The 22,384-nt window shown below is 45.8% G+C and overlaps 2 protein-coding genes across 9 annotated transcripts in view; one reads left to right on the forward strand and one right to left on the reverse strand.

The window, feature by feature from the left end:
• LOC109521614 (semaphorin-3F-like) overlaps nucleotides 1-4,087 on the forward strand; it is a 43,442-nt gene extending 39,355 nt beyond the window's left edge. For 2 of the 7 annotated variants that reach the window (XM_019879563.1, XM_019879566.1), the window contains 4 exons: nucleotides 303-370; nucleotides 653-733; nucleotides 1,264-1,316; nucleotides 1,995-4,087. In XM_019879563.1, the coding sequence (XP_019735122.1) occupies nucleotides 303-370; nucleotides 653-733; nucleotides 1,264-1,316; nucleotides 1,995-2,444 (652 nt within the window). In that variant the 3' untranslated portion in view covers nucleotides 2,445-4,087. Of the gene's footprint in view, nucleotides 1-287; nucleotides 371-652; nucleotides 734-817; nucleotides 901-1,182; nucleotides 1,317-1,994 lie in introns of all 7 variants that reach the window. The other 5 variants (XM_019879562.1, XM_019879565.1, XM_019879559.1 and 2 more) reach the window with 3 other exon arrangements.
• Nucleotides 4,088-7,893: 3,806 nt separating this feature from the next.
• On the reverse strand, nucleotides 7,894-21,915 carry camkvb (CaM kinase-like vesicle-associated b). 2 transcript variants are annotated; one of them, XM_019879593.1, is made up of 11 exons: nucleotides 21,727-21,915; nucleotides 12,967-13,074; nucleotides 12,300-12,431; nucleotides 11,124-11,198; nucleotides 10,590-10,728; nucleotides 10,075-10,195; nucleotides 9,876-9,951; nucleotides 9,429-9,565; nucleotides 9,223-9,301; nucleotides 9,034-9,121; nucleotides 7,894-8,920 (listed from the first exon to the last, which is right to left on the reverse strand). In XM_019879593.1, the coding sequence occupies exons 2-11, from the start codon at nucleotides 13,059-13,061 to the stop codon at nucleotides 8,612-8,614; spliced, it is 1,251 nt and encodes a 416-aa protein (XP_019735152.1). In that variant the 5' UTR covers nucleotides 13,062-13,074; nucleotides 21,727-21,915; the 3' UTR covers nucleotides 7,894-8,611. The 2 variants fall into 2 exon arrangements, with proteins under 2 accessions (XP_019735152.1, XP_019735153.1); XM_019879594.1 differs by lacking the exons at nucleotides 12,967-13,074; nucleotides 21,727-21,915 and having other exon boundaries at nucleotides 12,341-12,422.
• Nucleotides 21,916-22,384: the final 469 nt, after the last annotated feature.

The following is a 22,384-nucleotide window of genomic DNA, read 5'->3' on the forward strand; positions in this document are numbered from 1 at the left end:
TTGGCAGAAAACGCCAATCAATATTCTTGATGCCTTAAGAGGTTTATTGCCACTCAGCTGGGGGTTAATGTCAAACTAAACATAAAACAAAGAGAATTCTGTACTTCAAACATCTGCTTCACCTCAAGAGTTGAAAAGGGCCGTTTTTAGACCTTGTGGGATTTGCTATATTTGCGGAACCATACAGTCTGTTGTGGAATGCTTTGAATGGCTTTCAGTTGCTTTATGCCATATTCTCTCTCTCTCTCTCTCTCTCTCTCTCTCTCTCTCTTTATTGCGCAACACTGGTCTGACCCCTTTAGACACAGCCGAAGACAGGACGTCAAGTACGGGAACCCCATTCGCCAGTGTCGAGGCTTCAACTCCAACGGTGAGGCGCGCTCGTTCCTCGGAGCCTCCCCAAGTTCACGTTTCAGCCTTTGTTGAGGCTGTTTGCTTCATTAATGGCCTCCGGAGTGCGTCTCTGCTACTTGAAACCCATCGCGGTACTCATTGTAATGGGCCCGCATGGCTGCATGGCGTCCGTTTCATGGTAATCTGTGGGAGCCGAGTGCTTTTGATTTGCCACTTTCGAAGATTCGGGGTGAAGGGAACTCATGGTAATGAGTGTTTTGTTGCCATGGTAACACCTTTTCTGCTTTTTGCCCTGCAGCTAATAAGAATACTCTTGAGATGGTACAGTACGGGGTGGAGGGAAGCAGTACCTTCCTGGAGTGTCAGGCCCGCTCCCCACATGCTGTCACTGTTGTGGAATGCTTTGAATGGCTTTCAGTTGCTTTATGCCATATTCTCTCTCTCTCTTTATTGCGCAACACTGGTCTGACCCCTTTAGACGTAGCCGAAGACAGGACGTCAAGTACGGGAACCCCATTCGCCAGTGTCGAGGCTTCAACTCCAACGGTGAGGCGCGCTCGTTCCTCGGAGCCTCCCCAAGTTCACGTTTCAGCCTTTGTTGAGGCTGTTTGCTTCATTAATGGCCTCCGGAGTGCGTCTCTGCTACTTGAAACCCATCGCGGTACTCATTGTAATGGGCCCGCATGGCTGCATGGCGTCCGTTTCATGGTAATCTGTGGGAGCCGAGTGCTTTTGATTTGCCACTTTCGAAGATTCGGGGTGAAGGGAACTCATGGTAATGAGTGTTTTGTTGCCATGGTAACACCTTTTCTGCTTTTTGCCCTGCAGCTAATAAGAATACTCTTGAGATGGTACAGTACGGGGTGGAGGGAAGCAGTACCTTCCTGGAGTGTCAGGCCCGCTCCCCACATGCTGTCATCAAATGGCATCTGCAGAGAGATAACAGCGACCGCAGGAAGGAGGTGAGGTGCCAGAAAGCGTCTCTTTCAACCACGCTGACGCGAGTGAGCACATGGGGGGGTGAATCTATTCTGACGGCTCCAAACGAAGCGGTGTAAATAATTCCATTTGAAGGCTATGCTAATACAATTCCAGTCTGTTGCCGACCGATTGACCGTTGTTTCTTTTCCGTTCACTCCCGGCGTATTTGAGTCTCAGCCAAATACTTGCAAGGTCATAATGATGCATATTGTTGGACCCTTGCACTGCCAACGGCCTCTTTTTCTCTGAGGCCGTTCAACTTTTGACAGGCTGAGTTTTGAATGAGAATTTTTCCTGGGTGTGAAAATGTTGCACAGGGTTCACGTTTACGATTGTCCGCCCCGACCGTTTTACGAGCCGTTCGAGGAGGAGAAATCTCTCTTACCGAGGCTCGCGCCACAGGATAATCAGTCAGGGTCATCTCGAGCGAGCATTCCTCACGATAGCTGAGCAAAGTCAGATATTTGGAGTCGGAAAATTCTCATGGCACGGCACCAAACCAAAATGTTTGCACAGTGTGTGGAAATAATGACCATCTTTTCGTCTCAGCTTAGTCACAATCTTGGGCCTGTTTATTTGAGCTCCTTCTTGAAATTACCTACATCTTATTTCAAGCTGTGGTTTTTTTTTTTTCTTTCTTTCTTTCTTTCTGTTCGTAGATGCGTTCTGACGGTCGGATCTTAAAAACCGAACAAGGTCTGCTCCTGCGGTCTCTGCATCCTTCGGACTCGGGCATGTACCAGTGCAGCGCCACGGAAAAGAACTTCAAGCACACCCTCGTCAAGCTGCAGCTGGTGGTGCTGTCAAGCCGCGCTGTCAATAACGCCCTGGTCGAAGGCGCGGGAGGTCTCTTGCCGTCTTCGCTGCACTCCGGCACCCAGTGGACTCCCAACGCAGGCCAGTACAAGGACCTGCTGACCATTCTCAGCCAGCCGGAGATGAGCCTCATCAATCAGTATTGCCAGGACTACTGGCAGTTGGGAGACCCCGCGCTCGGTGCCCTCAAGGTCAAAGACCTGAAAGAGTTCAAGGAACAGAAGAAGCCTCGCAATCGCCGGCATCACGGGGAGGTAGCGAAGGAAGAAGAGCAGGACGGCGTCGAGACATGAGGAGGCCAACTCTGTACGAAAAGTTCCTCCACCACCCCCCCACACGTCAGGAAAACCCCCAACATCCATTGTTTCAAAGCGTAACGCATATGCTACTTCCGTATTTATTGTCGGTTGTATATAGTTGGCCCGTCATTCTGTGGATTTATTTGTACTGAAAAGAAAACGGGCTCGTTGTGTAGAGGTAACCTTGGGGCAAATGTCGTCGTCGTCGTCGTTCAATAGATTGTTGCTGTTACTGTCATGACCACGCTCATCTGTCATCTGACATTGGAGAGAGTTTTGTGCTATTGAGTGCGTGAGCTGTATGGAGCCCAGCTAGGAAACTCTTTGCGTGACGGGAGAAAAATGTCGTGCTGATAAGAGGTGACGGGGTGGCTGATGTTTCTTGACTATCGCGACGCCATGCCGCGACATCTGCAGGACCGCCCGGTGCACAATTCCGACATGGATGCATGTGGACTGAGACTTGGGGGACCATGGACTTGAAAAAAGCTCCCGATCGTTGAGGAGGAACAGTTCTGTCACTCAATAATATTCAAATATGCGCACTGTTTCAGTCAGCAGATATATTCTTGGGGTTTTGGGTTTTTTTTTTCTTTTGTTTTTAAATCGAACCTATTCTGCCGTGAGTCACGCCTGGTTGATTCAAATCCAAACTTCACATATACTGAGACTGCGGTGCAATAGAGTCAAGGTTTTGTCCAAAGGGGTGACAGCTGACAGCTGGGGCCAAATGCAACAAGCACACTTGTGGACATCTGTGAATACTGTAAAAAAATAAAAGAAAATGAAATAGTTGAGGGTAGCAATAGTTGCATGAACCTTTTGTTCTTCTGACAAGGAAGGAAATTTCCATTTGACGGTAGACACAACTGAGCATTGTAACAATGTTGTGGCACTCACCAAATGTTGGGAAGCTGGCTTTCTTTGTGTGCATGAAAATGTATCTGTACTGCGTTTCTGATCAAAAGTATGTGTGTGTTTGCTTTTTTTCCCTGTTCACCACCATAAGGAATGAATCATAGGATATGAGATTCGAGTACACTTGATAAAACAGTAAATGTGCGGCAACTCCAAACGCGCAACAATAAAACATTTTTTAACTGAACATTTAAGACTTTACTTTTCCATACGTGGACGGAATCCGCCATCTGCGGCCATTTATTTGTACTCTCTCCATCAAGGACTGAGTTACTATCAGTTGTTGTGTGACAGTCCTCAAGTCATTCGAAAACTGAAGAAAATGACATTTCAATTCTAGGCGTCGATCACTCGTCAATTTGGCAAGAGAAAAGGGACCCTGTAGACCTCTGAAGAGGCTACGGCCGTACTTGCTACGCTTCCATTTTGTATACAACATATGCAGTGAACTTGCAAAGAAAGAAAGTCGTCTGTCGGTTCTGCATTCTGTTTACATGATCAGATTTTAAGGAGAAAAAAAAAACACAATGAGGTGATGCTGTTGTACTGACCTTTTATGTGTAAATTACTTATACCCTCCGTTGTTGCTAACGACTAAATTAAAGCTCTGTATTTGATGACAACGGAACACTTCCCCCACTCATTGTGATGAACTTGATACTGGCTGGTTTCTATGTTCTGCCCTGAACTCTCTGGAATAAAGGTGTATCTGTTAAGGTATTGAGTATGCACATTTGTGTAAAACAACCCCCCACATTGACGGATTAAAAAAAAAAAACCTCTCAAACGTAAGTACAGATGTTCCTCCTTGTCTTATCTTTATGTTGTTGTTGCTGCTGCTGTTCTTTAATGAGTTGTAGTACTTGGAAGTCACATTAATGGTGAGAAAAGTTTTCAATTAATAATGTTGGCCTCTTTTATATCATTTTTTTTCGGGGCGCGTCGTCTAGAAAATCCCGGTCTGACCAAACACCACAACTAAACCAAAGTGTAGTATAAAAAGCGTAGGCATTGCAACAGAAATCTTAGACAACCAAATATGGTCTAAATATACCAGATCAGAGGTGTGTTGAAAGTTAAATCAGGAAAAGAGGACAGACAACTCCCGCATCTGGCATTCACGAATTTGACTCTTTGCAGATATTTATCGGGAACCAATCTCGGGTTATTCATTGGAACACACTTCGAATTGCTGTTTTGGCGTCCAAGACAAAACTGCGTCATGCATATAAATGTTGCGTTGGGGTTTCATGTGATGCCATAGCTTTATCGGATAGAGACGGAAGTGCTTTGCTGCCACCGTGTGGCGTCTCTTGGCCATTACAAAGATTTTTGTGTGAGCGCCAATTCCTGCTGGAGTTTTTGCTGGACGCGCCACGGCTCTGTTCACTGCAACTCGTGAGGCGTCTCTGTGATGTGGCTGTGATGTGACTCAGTGCGGGCCGTCTAAATGATAATTGAAATGCAATATTTGTATTATTTATTCTATATTGTTTGCTTGTTGTTAATTGTGCCGTTACTCAAATGCAATTTGTATGTGGCGTGGGTTGTTTCATGTGTTCTGTGAATGTACACACAGCTGAATGGGATCTGTACATGCAAATCGCACAAACTAATAAAGTATCATTGAATAACAATATTTGGATACATTCATTAATACAAAATTGGGACCTGCAGTGTGAATCCACACCGTGATAAAAATTTTTTTAAAAAAAAACAGCTTTGAGGATGCTGCTATAGGAAACAGAGCTAACACTAGAGGGACCCATCAGCATATGCAAGGGAAGCCAGTCGTGTCAATAGCCTGAGAAAACGTCCAGTGACTGATTATGCCGGCTCAAACCAAAGTGGGCAACACGCCAAGGACTGACGATGCTGTGTGTGTTCACCTGCAAAAAGATGGCCCCATTTATGGATCGAACCAATGCAGATAAATGGAATGCGCACCAAGGATGGCCTTTGCTTATCTCTTCTTGCAAGAACGAGAGCGGTCAACAGGAATGATCTGCAAGTCCTCCGAGGCGCTGGAAGGTTGGTTAGCTAACAGTGCTACTTCGTCGAAGCAATGGTTTTTATCCACCAACTCCCAAAATAATACGAAGCCCGCAAGGTGACATGGAAGAAAAAAAAAACAAACTTTGCGAAATAACGCACTTTTTTTTAAAACAAAGGAAGCTCTTTTTCATGCGTGTTTATGTACTTCCGGGTCAGCTTGGCTACTGTCGACTTGAACGCGTGGTGTTGCTTCGGATGTCTTTCGTTTATTTATGCTGAAGATCAAGAACAGATTTCATGTCTTTGTAGTTAAAAGTTGACTCGCCCACGAGTGAAAACGCTCCATCTTTCTTGCTTTAATTTACCCAGAAGACATAAACGCACATTGAAAAAAACATTTTCGCAATCATTGCACAGGACCGTAAATTGCATCTCCTCCATTATACTTTTTAATAGTAATCACATCTGCACTGAAACGGATTTAACAGAAACAACACGGGAAGGGATCACAGAAATTAGATGAATTGTATTTTATTACCACCAAAGTCGTCAACTCACTTAAGTAGAACATTACACAAATGCAAAATAGGACCGGCAGGTGACCACGGGCCCTGGCGGACATCGCAACCACAATAATACACCGGTGGATGGCTGGCAAATGACCAGACATGGAATACAACACAAAGAAGCGTAACGGGGGGAGAAAACATGACTTCAAACACTGTAACAGTGGTCAAAAGAGTATTTACGAAACTAGTCATCTAAACAAACGGGATGGACTACATTATATCATCGAGTCACACAAACACCTCTGAAATTCTGAATGAACTTTTTATCAAAAACACCAACTCACAAAGGAATCAGCTTAAGCACTAACAAAGTGAAAATGTCCTCATTTTAGAATGTATGTTAATACGTCCATCCTTAGACACGTTGTCTAATTTTGATGGAAAATACACATTTGTCCTCATGAGTTCTGTGCTGTGGACACTATTTTTGGTGAAGACAAACTGTGCACTATCTGTTTGTGGCTGCTCATATTTCAGAGTGTTAGCTCAGAAGATCAACTGGACAAAGGCCGAGCAACACATTTGCACAAACACACACACACACACACACACACACACACACACACACACACACACACACACACACACACACACACACACACGCGCGCATGGGATGAATTCATCCCCAAAAAGTTTGCAACTAGGCTAACTTGCAAATATACGGTTGGCACATTGTACTCTTGCCAGCAATTATTGTCCTTATTTAATCATCGAACCGCTTCTGATGTAGCGTATTGAGAGCTGCTTTCATTGTTTATGCTTTCACTGTACTGTACAGTGTGTTTCTTTGCATTGTTTGGGCAGACACGTACGTGACCAATCGGTCTATTTCGATAACACCGAGCTCGCATGGATGCCATAAATCCGATTTATCCGTTCACGCTGCAGTCGGATTGGCAGATTTCCACCGTTGAAACGGGCCTTGTTCTAAACGCAGGAGATTCAATCCCAGGCGGTTGACACAAATCCCAATTGCGGCACTTGAACCGTGCAGGGTCAATTCTTCCAAATAGACTTGTCAGCCTGAAGGGAGCGATACTGTAGGATGCTTACGTTTTGCTCCTCACTCGCACATGCGCACACAAGCACGCAAAGAAATAACAGTCTCCCAGGGAGTTAGTGCACCGTCATAAATGTCCGACAGCAACGGTGTTTATGGGCAAGCCAAAGGACAGCAAGGCTCGCAGTTTCTGCAGCCCGTCAGGTATTGCTCACTTTTCTTTCCAACTCTTTCTGTGGCTCATAATCGATGCTCAAGGGAAGCGGGGACAAGAATTGATTAATATTGCTGTTTATCGAGTCGATCTGCAGAAGTCAGCTCCGTATACGAATGATCACGTTTTTTTGAAAATGAACGTCAATGCGCTTGCCGTGGTGTTGCAAAGAAACAGGTCTTGCCGTGAAAGACAGGAGCAAATTTATGGGCGCAGACTGAGATGTAGCAAAACGATACCTCTTTCAAAGATGACCGATGGTGATGCCGTTAAGTCTATTGTGGTGCTTTTAGCAAAAGAAAAGCTACAAATTCATTTTTTGTGAGATGAAGTCAGCCGTGAACATGAAGTGAGGCACCTCATAGAACAGCGCGCACAGAGTAACGGACCCTCTTTAACCGGTTTAAGCACACCACGTGTCAAGTGAAAATTCGGAAACAAAACATCTTTATCCGCCAAGCGACTGTACAGGGGATAGAAAAAGTCTACACACCCCTGTTGGGGTTGCCAAGAGGGGAAGATAAGTAACGGAAATAAAAGAGGTGTGATTGGTTAATTCTGAACGTTGCAGTTTTAGATTGTTATTTGTACTTCCCCCTCTTGAAAAGATTTTGGGTTTTTTTCCAAGTTGGCACAGGTCGTGTAAATGGTGGAAACAGTTTTGAAGTGGTTGATCTTAGGCTCAAGTTTTTCATATGACAGGATCCGGAATTCGAACAGGGGTTGCGTGGACTTTTTATGTCACCGTAAAGGCAAAAACGAATAGCAAAAAATGCGAACGCATGCTCTTTTCGCTACTTCTACAAAGATCCCTATGCACAAAATGTTTCCACCTACAACTGTGAGGTTCTTTCCTGAGGCAGGAGTAAGCAAAGGACCAAACACTTGTGTTGTTCTGTGCGTATGTGTGAGGTCACGCCGGGACCAAATTCTCGGCCATGTCAGCAACGAGCGACACGCAATAAAGTAACTGTTCGGCACCGTGGGTATGACAGCGCAAAGCGCCCTCGTTAAGTACCGGGAGGTTACGCGGCGTGATTTTCAAGTCAAACATTTCTCTGATTTCAAGAGCAAATACTGGCAGACAGACATCTCCCCCAAGTCAGCTTTTAAAAAAGGAATCGACTCGTTCAATTCTTCTTCTTCTGCTGAGCACTGAGACGCATGAAGTCTTTGTTAAGCCGTGGCTCGGCAGCAAATCTCTTCTTCCGCTGAAAACTCAAGTAAATATTTCGGAGACTCAGTTTGTACACCGGGGGCTGGCGAAAGAAGATGCGATTCATTGAAAGAGAATGCCGATGCAATGCGGAGCACTCAGGAAAGGTAGCGCACAGCCTCCAGATGACAAGAATGCTGCAAGTGAAAGAGAAGCCGAGTCAGTGTCACCATGCTAGCAGCTAATGTACAGTGTGCGGGAGTCGGCGCCTCTGCCGAGGTCGCGGCCGTGCGGGCCGAGGGGAGGCGCCTAGCCCTGCTCGTCCTCCGCATCGGCGCCGACGCGGAGCGGAGCCGCCGTATCTCCGTTGCAGCCAGACGTGGGCTCAGCTTCCTGCGGCTCTGGCTCCGCCCCCTCGAGCATCTCCACAACCGGCTCGTGAATCTCCGTGACCACTTGGTGTGTTGTGGCGGCAGCGGGCGAAGGTGTGGACGGGACTGCGGCAGCCTCGGGCGCCGCGGGGGCTGCCGCAGCGCCGGCTGCCGCATCGGCAGCTTTGGTGGCGCTTTGCTCAGTGGCTCTCAGTCTCTTCATGATGGTGGTGACCCGCACAGCTTTCTGAGAGGAGGGGGGCGGGTTGAAAATCTCGTTAATTCTAAAATAATTGAACTCTGTGCCTTCAATTCAATTGAAATCTGTGAAACAAAATGGTCAATGTTGTGGGGGCTTACCTTCCATTTTGCTCGAGCAAAGTTCTTCTCGATTTGCGCGCAGACGTTTTCTTTGATGTTTTTATCTGACGCCGCGCCGCCCGAGATCCTGTTGGATAAAAACGGGGACAGCGAACCCGGAAACCCTCCGTTATTGTGGCGCTCCGCTTGGGTTGACAAAGAATGATTGATGTGGTCTGCGCCACCTACCATTCGTGGTTGATAGCCTCCTGGGCTGTCAGTCTTTGGTCTTGATCCACCTCCATCAGACGTGCAACCAGACTTTTTGCTGTCAGATGGAAATGAACGTAAACGTCAACAAAGGGTTCATTTTTTCGTCGCGTTTAATGTTGGAATATTTTGTGGGAATGCAAAAAAAGGCAAAAGTCGGCTCCCATGGAGTGGGATCAAAATACCTGAATCGGAGATCTCATCCCAATATGGTGAGTCAAACTCATAGTCGCCTGCAAGGATCTTTCGGAACAGGTTCTTGTCATGGTTTTCATAATCATCTTCGTCACTCTCATCATAGAAAGGAGGATTGCCCGACAGCCTGGAGTTGCGAGAAAACCATTGATTGCTAAAAGCAAAGACTTATGCGACTCTATGTTGCTGTCCTCAAGTACACCTGGAGGAGCAGTAAACACATAGACGCCCCCCCCCCCACCATCCCCCAATCATCAAGAGGAGTATGCGAGACCTAACTTCAGCCTCACTCTGTAATTCATCCATGCATCCATGATCCAAAGCGCTTATCCTGACGAGCTACAGTTCAACTGAAAAGGAATGTTCTGATCAAGCATTCATCAATAATTGTATGCCACGCACTCTGTCTCTCACGAGTCATGAGCCTCCAAACTCACAGAATGTACATGATGACGCCTGTTGCCCAACAGTCCACGGCTCGACCGTATCGCTGTCTGCCGACCACCTCCGGAGCTGCAGAGGACAAAAAACAAAGCCTGATTAAAGAGTACTGTGAAGTGAAAAAAAAAAGCACACAACACAAAACATTTCTTTGCGCTCTCTTCTTGGCCTGATTATGCGCTTGAAAAATCTCACCCAAATACTCGGGTGTCCCGCAGGGGTCTTTGATTAATCCATTCTCCAGCTTGGCAAGATGGAAGTCGCTGATGACTATTTTAGAGTGCTTGAGGCGGTTGTAGTACACCAAATTCTCCAACTGCGCCCATGAGAAAGAGCAGATGTCGTAAGCGTGTGCAAGGCGCTTGTCAAGAACAATTCACAAGCTCGCAGGCCCTCCCTAAAATTGAAATCTATTCCTCCGAATAGCTCCATGGTCAAAAACAGAAGCGGCCGAAAAGCATTCTGAAAACGGAGCCGATCCATGCAAACGTCCTTCCACCTCGCTATCCGTTCCCGACAACGGCTGTCCTCGCTTCTTCCCAACGCCAACGAATATTGACGTCCCAGATCATATGTACTCATTTCCTCCAATATCCACCCATCCCTCCGTCCCCGAACCGAGCGGCTTTATCCCCACGATGTCTTGGATGTTTTCAAACCATGCGTCGAAGTGAATGAGTTGAAGCTCTGGAAAAAGAGTCGCACGTTACCTTCAGATTTCTGTGAACAATCTGCAGAGAGTGGAGGTAAGCGACGGCTTCCAAGACCTGCCGCACCACATTGCTGGTATCCCGCTCGGAGTAATAGCCTTGGTCCAGGATCCAGTCAAACACTTCTCGGCCTGTCGCACTGACGGAGGAGAGGACATGCCTTACCAATTTATGAACCGTCGCTACAATGCGACTCACCTTTCACGGCTTCGCTGTTTCACAGATGAAATTTGGTTTTTTTTAAAATACAGTGCAGTGTGTGACCAACGTCAACAGCCTCCGCACTTCGTCTCTGTACAGCTTGCCAAATACTCTGACTGCTGAGCGGATTCCGCCTATCGCGGGTCCTTTTTGGAACGTAAACCCTGCGATAAACAAACTAAACTTCAGGAAACACTGAAGTTGAAAAGCCGAGACGGCGCCATCGATGCGCTATATGTGATAAATGAAGTTGCTCCTCACGTGTCCAGTTTTTGATCAACGCGGGAGGCCGGAAGACATAAAGTAGCCCCTTTTTTACTCCCTCAAACTTACAGTTCAAGAAAGAGGAAGTATTCCTTTTTAGTCTCAAAGACATCCACCAGCTGGAGAATATTGGGATGCTTCACCCTGAGGAGATGAGAAACAAATGCATGATGTAATCCACATTAGTCAACACAGCCCACCCGCGATATAATTAGGATTATGATCGTTATTATTTCGAGGCAGACAAATGAAACCCCTTTGAGAGAAACGGGATGCATGGAAAAGTCACGTGAAGTGCTCATGATTACGCCGATGATCGTGTGTTACGATCAGTGGCGTAAAAAAGGGAAGCTTGTCGGAGCCCGACGGAGCTGTACCCTACTGATGAACTTTATGACGTTAGGCCTTGAACGAGAGCCTCTTCTTCTCAATAATTGCATTTCCTCAGCCATTATTCGCTACCGTTGACAATAATAAACGGCCTCATTCCGTGTTGCTGGCAAACCGTAAATAAACGTGAGCAAGTAGAGAGCGGGTGTTGGCATTGGCACTGAAGCCTGTGACTATATGTAACTTTTTTGAGGTTATTACCTGCTGATTCCACCGGTTATATTTGTCTCTTTGAATGCCATGAGTGAAACTAAAAAAAGAATAAAGTGGAAAAGTGTGAGCCGAGAAATTCCCATAGACACCGTGGTCAACCCTTTCCGTGGGAAAACGGAACATCCGCTGACCCCCTGTCTTTCGAACGGGCTGCCACCGTCCCGATCCTCAGGAAAATTGGATTCAACCCTGACGATTTCAATAACTTTTGGCCCAGATCGAACTTCCTGTTCCTTTCGCTGTTGTTGCTTCCCAACTCAAAACCCATCTCACCAACAATGGCCTTTATGAACAACTCCAATCTGGCCCACCCTAGTACCGAAACTGCCCTTCTCAAAGTCACCAATGATCTCCTCCTCTCTTCTTCTATTGCCCCCCTGTCCAAAGGCGTCCCTCAGGGCTCGATGCTTGATCCGCTAAAGCTTGCCGTTGATTGTCAGCTAAAGCCAGCCAATGACAAATATCCAAGAAAAGAGCGCGTGGGGACATTGCACACCAAAAAAATTGTGCATTAAGAATCTGTGTTATGACAGCATATCCAGCTCATGCTAACACGAAGTTCCGGGGAATGTTTAAAAAAAATCAGATACAAGCAGAGAGCGTGCACAATGACAAATGCTTAGTTTCAAGAAAAGAACTCACATTTTTAAAATGAGGATTTCATTTTTGGCAGCTTTGCGCACCTTCCTTCCATCCTTCTTCAGGAACTTTTTGCATGTGTACATTCTCATGGTGTTTTTGTCCTTGGCCCTGAATATCTCACAGAACTCCTCCCTGCAAACAAGCATTTCAAGCGGCTATGGATAGATGCATGGGCTCGGTACAGTGGAACCTCTCAAGCTGAATTCCTCTAATTGAATTCTTTTCCTCCATTTTGGGAGACAGGACTTATCATGCGAGGCCTCGGAATACTTTGCAAGAGTCTTCAGTTCAGTGAGCATCTGGCATTGAATTGCGACTTGACAACATCAACACGATGTCCGCAGTAACGCTAAAAAAATGGAATGCTCCGGGGAAGTCAGCTGGCACTTAGTTGCGATGTAAAGCGCCCCAGTGACAGAAATCTTCGTCTTGCCATTCATCACGTGCTCACCACTTGTCCTAAAAGTCGACGAAGTCGTTACGTTGTGCGATCCAATTTCAGTATTCCTCAGCCTCACCAATTTCGATATCTCCTACGCCAGATCTTGACGCTCTCAAATCAAAAGCCAAATCAAGCCAGTCCCAGCTCAGAGGTTCCACTTTATCCTTGGTACAAGAAGCGCAAAGCAATGCAGAAAACAAGTACGTCGATATGAACGGCACTCACGATTTAACAATTTGACCCATGTCATACTTGTCCGTCACGTCTGAAGGACTGTAGTAATCCTTCTTTTCGCCAATTGTTAAACAGCCAAATGGCATAGCCACTTCTGACCTGCAAGCACAAACAGACAGAAACAGACAGAGAAAGAGTTCAATGGTTAGAATATTTCATATCATCATCATGGGATTAATTTCCCACACCTTGTTTCGGATTTTGCCTCATATTGTTTTGCGGCCTTTAAGTCGGTGATGACTTGGTACCTCCTGTCACACAGAAATCCATTTGTAATAACAAGGATCTTTCACAATTCTCCCGGGGAAGCATTGCGATCATAAATAACTTCTGGCTAGACTGAAGGTGATCTTCACGCATTCTTTTTCGACTTCTTGTCCTGCCCGGAGTTGCGGGTTAGCTGGGGTTGATCTCAGTTGACTGGGCTGAGAGGTGGCGTGCGCCCTGGCCTTCTCGACAGTTAGTAGTCATTCAAGATGACACTTGCATTACAGTCAGGGGCGGGGTCAATATTTCCAATTCCAGATCGACACCTTTGGGTTTGCAAAGTACTAAATTGCAGGTGATCAACTAATGTTGCTCTGCTGTCCCCGGTAGTTTCGAGAAAACACATTCTGGTCTGAGTCACGTACCAAAGCAAGTGAGAAGAAGTAAATGCTTCTCGAGTGTCAAAGAATGGAAGTGCACGAAATCAGTCATGCTGGATGGATAAAAAGCAGACTGTTGCTCAATCAGTGTGCCGTAAAAATTCTCCAACTGAGTGAAGGCTAATATGTATGTCTTTGCTGATATCGCACCACGCTAATGCGGGCAGCCTGGATGACAGATGCAAACCCAAAAACGGGCTCGTTTGTAGGTTCGCATCTGTCAGCCAATCAGTGGGAGACAGATCTATGTATGGATTGATTGATTACATAGACAGACAGACAGCTAGGTAGCTAGCGCGAGGGAGGGAGATAGCTTGCCAAGAGTTGTGATGTCATTTATAAGAACAAGGTTCAGCACACAGTCGCGTGCTCTTTGAACTGCCTTTTTCGTTTTCCGAGGCATGCGTTTGCAAGCGGGTGACCTTTGCTGGCTCTGCATCTCTTCATGTCACTTTCACTCTTCGCTCCATGTGATAAATGCTTTGGCTCAGCAAAGCTGTACTCCAAAAGAGCAAAAAGAGCACCTTGCGATGTTTCAGACAGCAAATGCAAGGAAACAAAGAAAGTCCGCCGTCAGGTAAAGCCATTCGACGGGAAGCTGGAACAATGCCCACATCGTATTATTTTGCGAGAACACGCAAAAGGTTACTTTTGTGAAAAGACTGAGATCATTGAGCCCGATGTCGTACATTTTCCCTCCCTCTCTGATGTCTCCAAGAGATTATTCAGTCGCGTGGGGTTTGTTTCACAGTGAGGTTTTTTTTCTTCCTCGACCTGCTCGGAAAACAGTCAAGGCCACCAATCGCAAATGTTCAACATGCTCATGATTTGCATTGTCTGTGGTGAACGCCACGCGCTAAAGAGAAACAGAACAAACGATCACCCTCGAGAGAATAAGCGCGGCATACTCTGACTTGGGAGGATGTTCGTGAAAATTAGGATGGCATGACCGCAGCATGCTTTTGGAGTATTAGAGAGAGAACCCAACTTGGACTGACTTTGTGGTTGCTTCACAAATTGCAGCAGAGCGAAGAAGCCCGTGCAGGTAAACAATTGTTGGCGACCTCGCTGATGGCTTTGCAACCATCCGAGTCACAAAGCCGTGCGACTTTAATGCGTTATGGGTAATAGAAATGACAAAATAGCAGCCCTGTCGCCATGGCAACACCAGTGAATGAGCAGAGATGGCCTCTTTCGACAGGAGACTCCATATTCTTCTGGGGGGGGACTTTGCCTGTTGCTATCCACTCCTCCAACTATAAGGTAAGCACACGTCTTTATGTCCTCAGAAGCGGCTCTGCATCTGGCCTGCAGAAACCCGATCATGTGGAATCAATTTCAAAAATAATCATGTTGACTGTTTCTATGGAAGACCAACCTAAACAAGAGCTGCAAAAAGCTATGAAGGTCCCTTGCAGCCCGGGCCACTTTGCTGTACTGGCACAATGGAATTGGATTTTTTAATAAAAATGTTTTCATCCATCCATCCATTTTCTAATCCGCTTATCCTCACGAAGTTCACGGACGTGCCGGAATCTCTCCCATCCGTCTTCGGACAGTAGGCGGGGGATACCCTAAACTGGATGCCAGCCAATCCCGGGGCACACATGGACGAACGTTTCGTCAGCCGGCCATGCATGTTTTTGGAATGTGGGAGGAGACCCGAGTAGCCGGAGAAAACTCACGCAGGCACGGGAAGAACATGCAAACTCCACACAGGGAGGCCGGAACAGGAATCCAACCTCACCAGTGGCTCACCGTGCTGCCCGGATTTTTTTAATTGTATGATTTTTTTTTTTTCCCCAGTGCATTTCAACGGACATCAATTATATGCACATTTTTGTTGGATGGGGCAGTGCCAATCCCATGCAAATAATAAAACAATTAACAAATGAGAGTGGCCCCGTTGCATATTAGGCAGAGTGCACAAAGATGCACTACGCTGTAAAGTGCACTCTGCACAATGTCTCCATTAACCCCGCTCATCAGAAGAATATTTACATCACCCTTCATCTTGAAATTCAACAAATCCTAAAGCAGCAAGCTGCAAATGTATGACTTAGAGGCTCAAAAGGTCAATTGTCATTCTCAACAATATGAAATAGCAATTTGTTGTTGGATAAATTCTAGTCCACCCCAAATAGTTGTTTGACTTGGGGATGGCCTCGAAACTCCTCAAATAACTGTGTGCTATTGCTTTTGTCATGGCGGACTAAAGGAATTCAGTTTTTGGGACCAAAATGCGGGCTGATTAAACTGCGATGATGACACGCTCAACAACAGTGTGCTATTGCTAAAATGGCTCTTTCTTGATTTCATAACTATTCTTCCTCTTGGGCTAAGGTGAACGTTCCAATTCGGTGGGCACTTAGACTGTGGCTCGTTCTGTTCTGTGACGTCATTGGCTCAAATGAAATGAGACTCTGCGGGCATCATTTTAAGTGAGTGACTCATCGGATGCAAACAAGTGGCCGCAACACGGCGCGTGTGCGCAGAAAAGCGGACGCAACCCGAAAAGCCCACGGGGTTGGTCCTCTGAGGCGCGCTCGGCCTTCAACTAATGGGGCTCCAAAGAGCAGATTGGCCGCTCCGCAGAAAAATCTTCTATCGACCACAAAGCTCGACTCAAGCTTCTTTTCCACCCACGCGAATGAGGAAATGTCATTTCAGCGGCCTTTCTCCAGTCGATAGTAGCAGTCTGCACCTAAATATACTTGCCTCTGTTTTCCTGCCTCGTGTCGGCAGTGATGCGCTTCGTCGGTTTTGTTGTAAGGTGGCGTGCGGCCAACGCCGAACGTGCCGAGAGAACAAGCTACATCGGAACACGCGGTCCGTACGGTGGGAGGTGTTGAGATGCATGACTGTGCTGTGACTTATTGTCGCGAATGGAGCATCCGTCGCCACCAAGTTCTTTTCTTGATGCTCGCGCTTTGCTCATCTGTCGCCATGAAAACAGAATGGCACAGTGAACCGGAAACGATGATAACAACCAACCGATTCTAGACCTGCAGCTCCAGATCCGGTTGACTTTATTTACTTGATGTCCTAAACGGTACGGCGCAAACATTGGACAGGGTATTCACTCCTCTTTTAAGTGCCGTCACGCTAAACAGCCCTGGCTATTGAGCTTGATGTAAAATCGGAATCGGTTCCTCGTCACACTTGAGTCGCTCATCTGACAATTCTCTGTGACTGTTGTTGGTTGCCTTGGTTACAAAGTCCTTGAGTGTGCCACGGCAGTCGCGTACTGTCTCTGTTACGTGCAAATGAAATGCACGGGGGCGGCTTCATGTTGTGTACGGCACAAATGTAGGGCGAACTATTTTTTTTTTTTTCCACTGTTGTTGTTTATGTCATGAAGGCAAAGCCATGAGGTTCGTTCCTCAATAATGGATCAAATTTATTCCCTGATCACGTTTTGATTTTCGCAGATAAATAATTGAAAGAGATTTCAAAGGCATGACCAGTAAAAGTATCACAAAGCACAGTAGTTACCAGCTTTCACTCATCTAATGAACTGCACTTGAGTTATGGACTGTATTGAGTGGTGCCCTCCACCCCCCCACCCCAAAAAGTGTCAAACCCCGGTCCTTAAGGGCCCTTCTCTTGCAGGTTTTCCGTCTCTCCCCGATTCATGGTTGTCAGACTCTTTGAGAGCTTGCCGATGAGCCGATCATTTGAATCGGGTGTGTTGCAGCAGGGAGAGAAGGGAAAAAAATGCAGGAAAGCGGCCCTCCGGATCATTTCGCCCTTCGGTAATGTAAGCGCTCACCTGTTGAAATAGTCGATCTTTGACATGTTTTTCCTGCGTAAATCGAGTTCGCGTTGGATTTGGTGGCGGCGGCGAGTGTACTCCAAACACTTGAGCCTTGCAAGACTTTGGTCACATGTCCCTTTTTGCATTTTGTTGGGCCAAGAGAACTTTTAGAAAAGCAAGAAAAGCTGTAAATGTGGTCTCTCCAAAAATCCAATTTATCGTTGCGTTGTGTTAGCTTACCACTAGATGGCACTAAATTCGACATAATGTACATTTAGGCCAGTTTGACTGTGCAATTGAGCTTCTTTTTCTGAGTGTGAAATGATCCCAAACTTTGCACATTCTGTTTTTTCGGCATTCTTTTTTTCCGGCTTGTGTTTATTGCTCTGTAGTAACAGTACATGCGGAAAAATAATCGCTGCAAAATCAAGCGACAGAGAATAAACGGCGATGTAAATATGAGAAAAGAAATAACTAAATCAGCAAATAGCGAACGGCAATACAGCTAGGCATGACTGGATTTCATTCTAATGTTGCACATATACGCCGGACCATTCTTCACAAAAACGTTTAACGAAAATAGCACCAATATGGACGCTCATTTTTACATTAATTTCGCAGACGGAATATCAACTTTTGAAAACAGGACTCCAACTATTTGTGTTTTTATTATTATTAGATGATGGCGTCTATCTAAACAATGAAAAATGCCTCCGCGGAGAATGTACTTGACTGCACACCTCGATGCGACGAGATCAAGTCAACTGTTAGCCCACCTCCGTTTTCATTAAAAGTGAACTTACAGAGGAACATGCCTCGGCATGAATCATTGCCAAGGTGAAATATTAATCCATTTCCATTTAGAATTCCCCTTCAAACATTCTATTTGTGGATGCCAGGCAGGATGGCCCTTTGAAGCTCCATGATGCCGCGAGTAGCACTTCCACTACGGGTAACGCTTGCGGGCAGACAATCGCCTCGCTCGCAACAAATGAAGCAACTGAGATTCACTTAAAAACGGGTCTCCATTTGTTTGGGAGTACTACTTCTATGTCAGGAAAAGATCTAGCGCTGAATGTGTCATTAAAGTCAACAATTCTTGATCAAGAGAAGGCTTTTCCCTGCATTCTCGTAGCGTGAGATGATGGTCGCCGGCGTGAGGCACATTTTGAGGCGGCACAGCCTTTCAAAGGGAAAAAAAAGGCACTGCTCTAGGGAGTAGTGACGCTCATATTTATATTTTTTAAAATAAATGCTAATTTCAACTTCGTAATATGCCGTTGGCTAAATCCGAGGTCTTGTGAAATGGAATGGGTGTAAAAAGTCTGAACGCCTCTGTTGAAAGCGCAGGGTTTTGTGATTTAAAAAAAAAAAAAAACTTGAAAGCGCAGGGTTTTTGTGATTTAAAAAAAAAAAAAAAAAAAAAGACAGAGACAAATAATTTCAAAACTTTCCCACCATTAATATAACGTGTAATCTGTTAAATGAATACATGAACTCTCATCCTCTTCTAAATGGGATGTGGCTGTGTTTCGAATGAACCGCTCATTGGGACTCAGCACACACATAACATCCCTCTGCCTAAACTCAATTTCAGCTTTCAGGGGCTTTTCCAGACTTTTTTTTTTTGCCTATTAGCGGAAGCCTAAGTGCCATTTTGAACTTTCCATAATTCCTTCCACCTCATCCTGTCAGCCCCAAAGCACGATGCCGCCACCCACCACCATGCTTCACTTGAAAGATGGATGGTGTTCTTTTTGTGACGTGCAGCGTTGTGCTTGCACAAAACGTGTCTTGCAGTTCTGCCCGAAAAGGTCAACCTTGATTTCAAGAGACCAAAACAAACTCTCCTAAATACCGTGCATGTGGGGAATACACTTTTTATATCCACTGTAATTGGATGTGTTACAGAGATGGGTTTTTTTTTTGTGTCGCCCCAGTGCCATTCCGAGAGACTTGCCTTTTCAACCGACTTTCCAACAACTCTTGTCTGCCAGAATTGTGATACAAAGCATTCCATCTGTTGTGTCACTATCACTCCTCTTTCTTTGGATGTCTGACTTGTCGTCTTGTGATCGTGTGTGCCTGGAAATGAGCCGCAAGTCACTCGGATGACACCGTAGACATTTCTGTCCCACTTTTGGGGTGCTCAAACCCTCCTTAGAATGAATCCCAGCACCCCTAAAATTTGAGAGCTCTTGGCCTGCACCTTATTCTTGCCGTTCAGCTGATAATTCTGGATCCGCGTCACCCTCTTTTAGGTGCTTGGCCGCGGCTGCCCTTCGAGCTGCCTCCTCATGGTCGCTCTTTGCCCATGGAATTCCAAAGTATTTAGTCCAATCCCTTCGGTTGTCATCATCATCCCTGGACTGGTGGATAGCATTCACCCGCACTTATCCGAATGGCAGAGCTTGATGTCGCCCATGTAGAGGAGGTGGCTTATCCTTGTTCCACTTCTGAGCTACTTGAAGCCACTCCTGATTTGGATCTCGCAGAGTGGGTTCACTTCATGAGGAGGATTGTTAAACTGTTGCTTTAGCTATTCTGAGACGAGCAGCTGTTTCATTTGTGCCATCGGGTGTACCCGAATATCTATCCATTCATGCATTATCCGTGCCACTTGACGTCAGGAGGGTCGCGGGCGTGCTGGAGCCGATCCCGGCTGTTTTACGGCCGGCGGGTCGGGTACACCCTGAACTGGTTGCCAGCCAAATTATAGAACATGATCGTTCCGAGGGTCAACATAGCATCTTCGCCTACTTCCCTTTTTGCTTCCACGTGTATCACTGCAGTGTTTTGGTGCGAGCATTTTGCTCCGTTCCCTCATCACTCGCCGAGTGCCAACAGCAGTGGTTCTCGCACACGACTTCGAATGGCCGAGGAGCCACAAAGGTGCCGTTATATTTTTAATCAGTACTATTCACAAATATTAAAAATGCATTCAGCATGGACAGCGATGCACTTAAATTATTTGAAACAAAAGTGGGGGCAACATATGCTGTGAGGAATAATAGAGAGTGATTTCCATATTTTGGAAGAAGAAGCATTCTACTTAACATCCGCTGTAGCCCTCCTCGTTAACAAATATATATATTTTTTCCCCTTCGGCTGATGCCTCATCTCCAAAGCCACCCTCCCATTTCCATGAGACGCTACCGTGCTGGCAGCGCACAGAGTCAAGAGCACTTGAAGCAGCTCTCCCCGAGGATCTAATTTCAGACAAATTGCTACAAGCCATTTGGTAATCTCGTGTCCTTCCGTCAGCAGCTGCGACTGCCACGGCCCACCTTGGGCCCACTGCAAGTGTGGACGGACGTCTTTTAGGGCTAAACAAATCATTACATTCGACTCATTGGTGCCCCTGGTAGGACTCTCTCATCTTATGATACATGGGTGAATAACTCCAAGTGGAAATGTTCTCATTGTGTACTACAGTACGCGTGTATGATCATTGCTTTCCCTGTGGAGAACCAAGGCTATAAACACAGAAGAGGGAGACATGGATTTTTGGCTTTAAAGCAATGCAGATGGTGGCCATGGTGACAGCCAATGTAAGGGAGTACGTGTAAGACTAAGCCATGTCCCCAAGCTAATATTCCACCGTTGCAGAGAACATGAAGGAGTCAGACAGATTAGTGTCAGCGGCACAGGCAGTGGTCGTAAAAAGCGTCATCTCCTGCTTAGTGACTTTACACAATCTTCATGAACTCACATCTATACAAAACACAATGCATGCAAGTACCTTAGATGTAAAAAAAAAAGTGCACTGAGATGCTACAATAAATATATCATTGTCCTAAAAAAGTAGAGCGTCGAGGTCAGCTTTGGTGAATATCCTCTGAGAGGAACTCTATTTACAGTAAGCGGTGTAATCTGTCTGAAAAAAGCGATTTGATGTATGAAATGAAATGTAGGACATAATATGGAAAAGGGATCACATGGCAGCGTCTGCCACTGTCTCCTTGCTGTCAAACTTGACATACTTATTCAAGTCGTAATGACAGGGGTGGGGGGGGCAGCATGAGCACCACTGGACGGAACCAGAGCATGAGGAGGAGACAAGGCAGGTGCGCACTGAAAACTACGAAATGCTCTCCGAGTAACGTGCTCCATCAAAACACTTTCTCATGAAATAAAAAAGACCATCACACGCCGTATTTGGCGTCGAGCTGAAGGAGGTGAAATCCCGCTCAGAGCGCGATCGTCTTTGTCCTCAACAAACTTCTACGGCTGTTAAATCAAGAGAAAAAAAACAAGTGGGATAGAATAATAAGGAGGAGAAGAAGTGGTATTTTCACAGCGTTTACGTGCACATCCAGAAAAAGAAGGTAATTTGAAACAACTTACCCGGACACCAAAATGCGTCTCGAAACGGTCTCGAGTTAAAAGTCGAGTTTTTTCCTGGCAAGGAACCTTTCTGTCGGCTAAATGCGTGAACGGTGCCTGTAAGGAAAGTTGTTCCAAAGCAAAAATGCGCAAGAGTAATGTATAGCGCACCATCTGTTGTGCCGCGGTGCTGTCGAGAGGGAAGGAGGGGAGGGGGGCAGAAAGGGAGGTGTGCTCAGTGAGCACACGCAGCGCTACGCCACCTCACGAACGCTCAAGAGTCGATTTTTACTTTTATTTAGAAGAGCAAGCACGCAACTGCACCGTCACCTCATAGCAGCAACTTTTCTGAATGGTTGTTACTTTTCAAGTGTTTGTTTTTAGTGTAGAACACAATTATCAGCAAAGGTATCAACGATGGTTAACATTTTTGCTGGTTACTTAGTTATTACTAAAGTGTATTAATGTAAGCTTTTTTAAAATTGTTAATTATTATCATTTTATATGTGAACATTATATTCTTTTATGTTACAGTTACCTAAATTATATTCTGTTTAATAATTACTTAAATACGCTTATGTTGCTTGCATCTGATTGGCGAAGAAAAGCAGGAAGTGTTTTCGTTACCGGAAAAAAGGTGTATTCGTTCGAGAGTTACGGAGCAGACGTTGGAAAATAA

This window comes from Hippocampus comes, unplaced genomic scaffold, assembly GCF_001891065.2.
Source record: "Hippocampus comes isolate QL1 unplaced genomic scaffold, H_comes_QL1_v1.1 scaffold44, whole genome shotgun sequence".
NCBI lineage: Eukaryota > Metazoa > Chordata > Actinopteri > Syngnathiformes > Syngnathidae > Hippocampus > Hippocampus comes.

Bases quoted from the DNA above. Each gene is read 5' to 3' on its own strand.
- camkvb (XM_019879593.1), bottom strand. From the start codon at position 13,061: ATGCCATTTGGCTGTTTAACAATTGGCGAAAAGAAGGATTACTACAGT. The intron at 11,199-12,299 runs GTGAGTTCTTTT...TCATCTCCTCAG, and splicing joins GAAATCCTCATTTTAAAAAT to GGTGAAGCATCCCAATATTC. The intron at 9,566-9,875 runs GTGAGTTTGGAG...TCGCAACTCCAG, and splicing joins GGCGTCATCATGTACATTCT to GCTGTCGGGCAATCCTCCTT.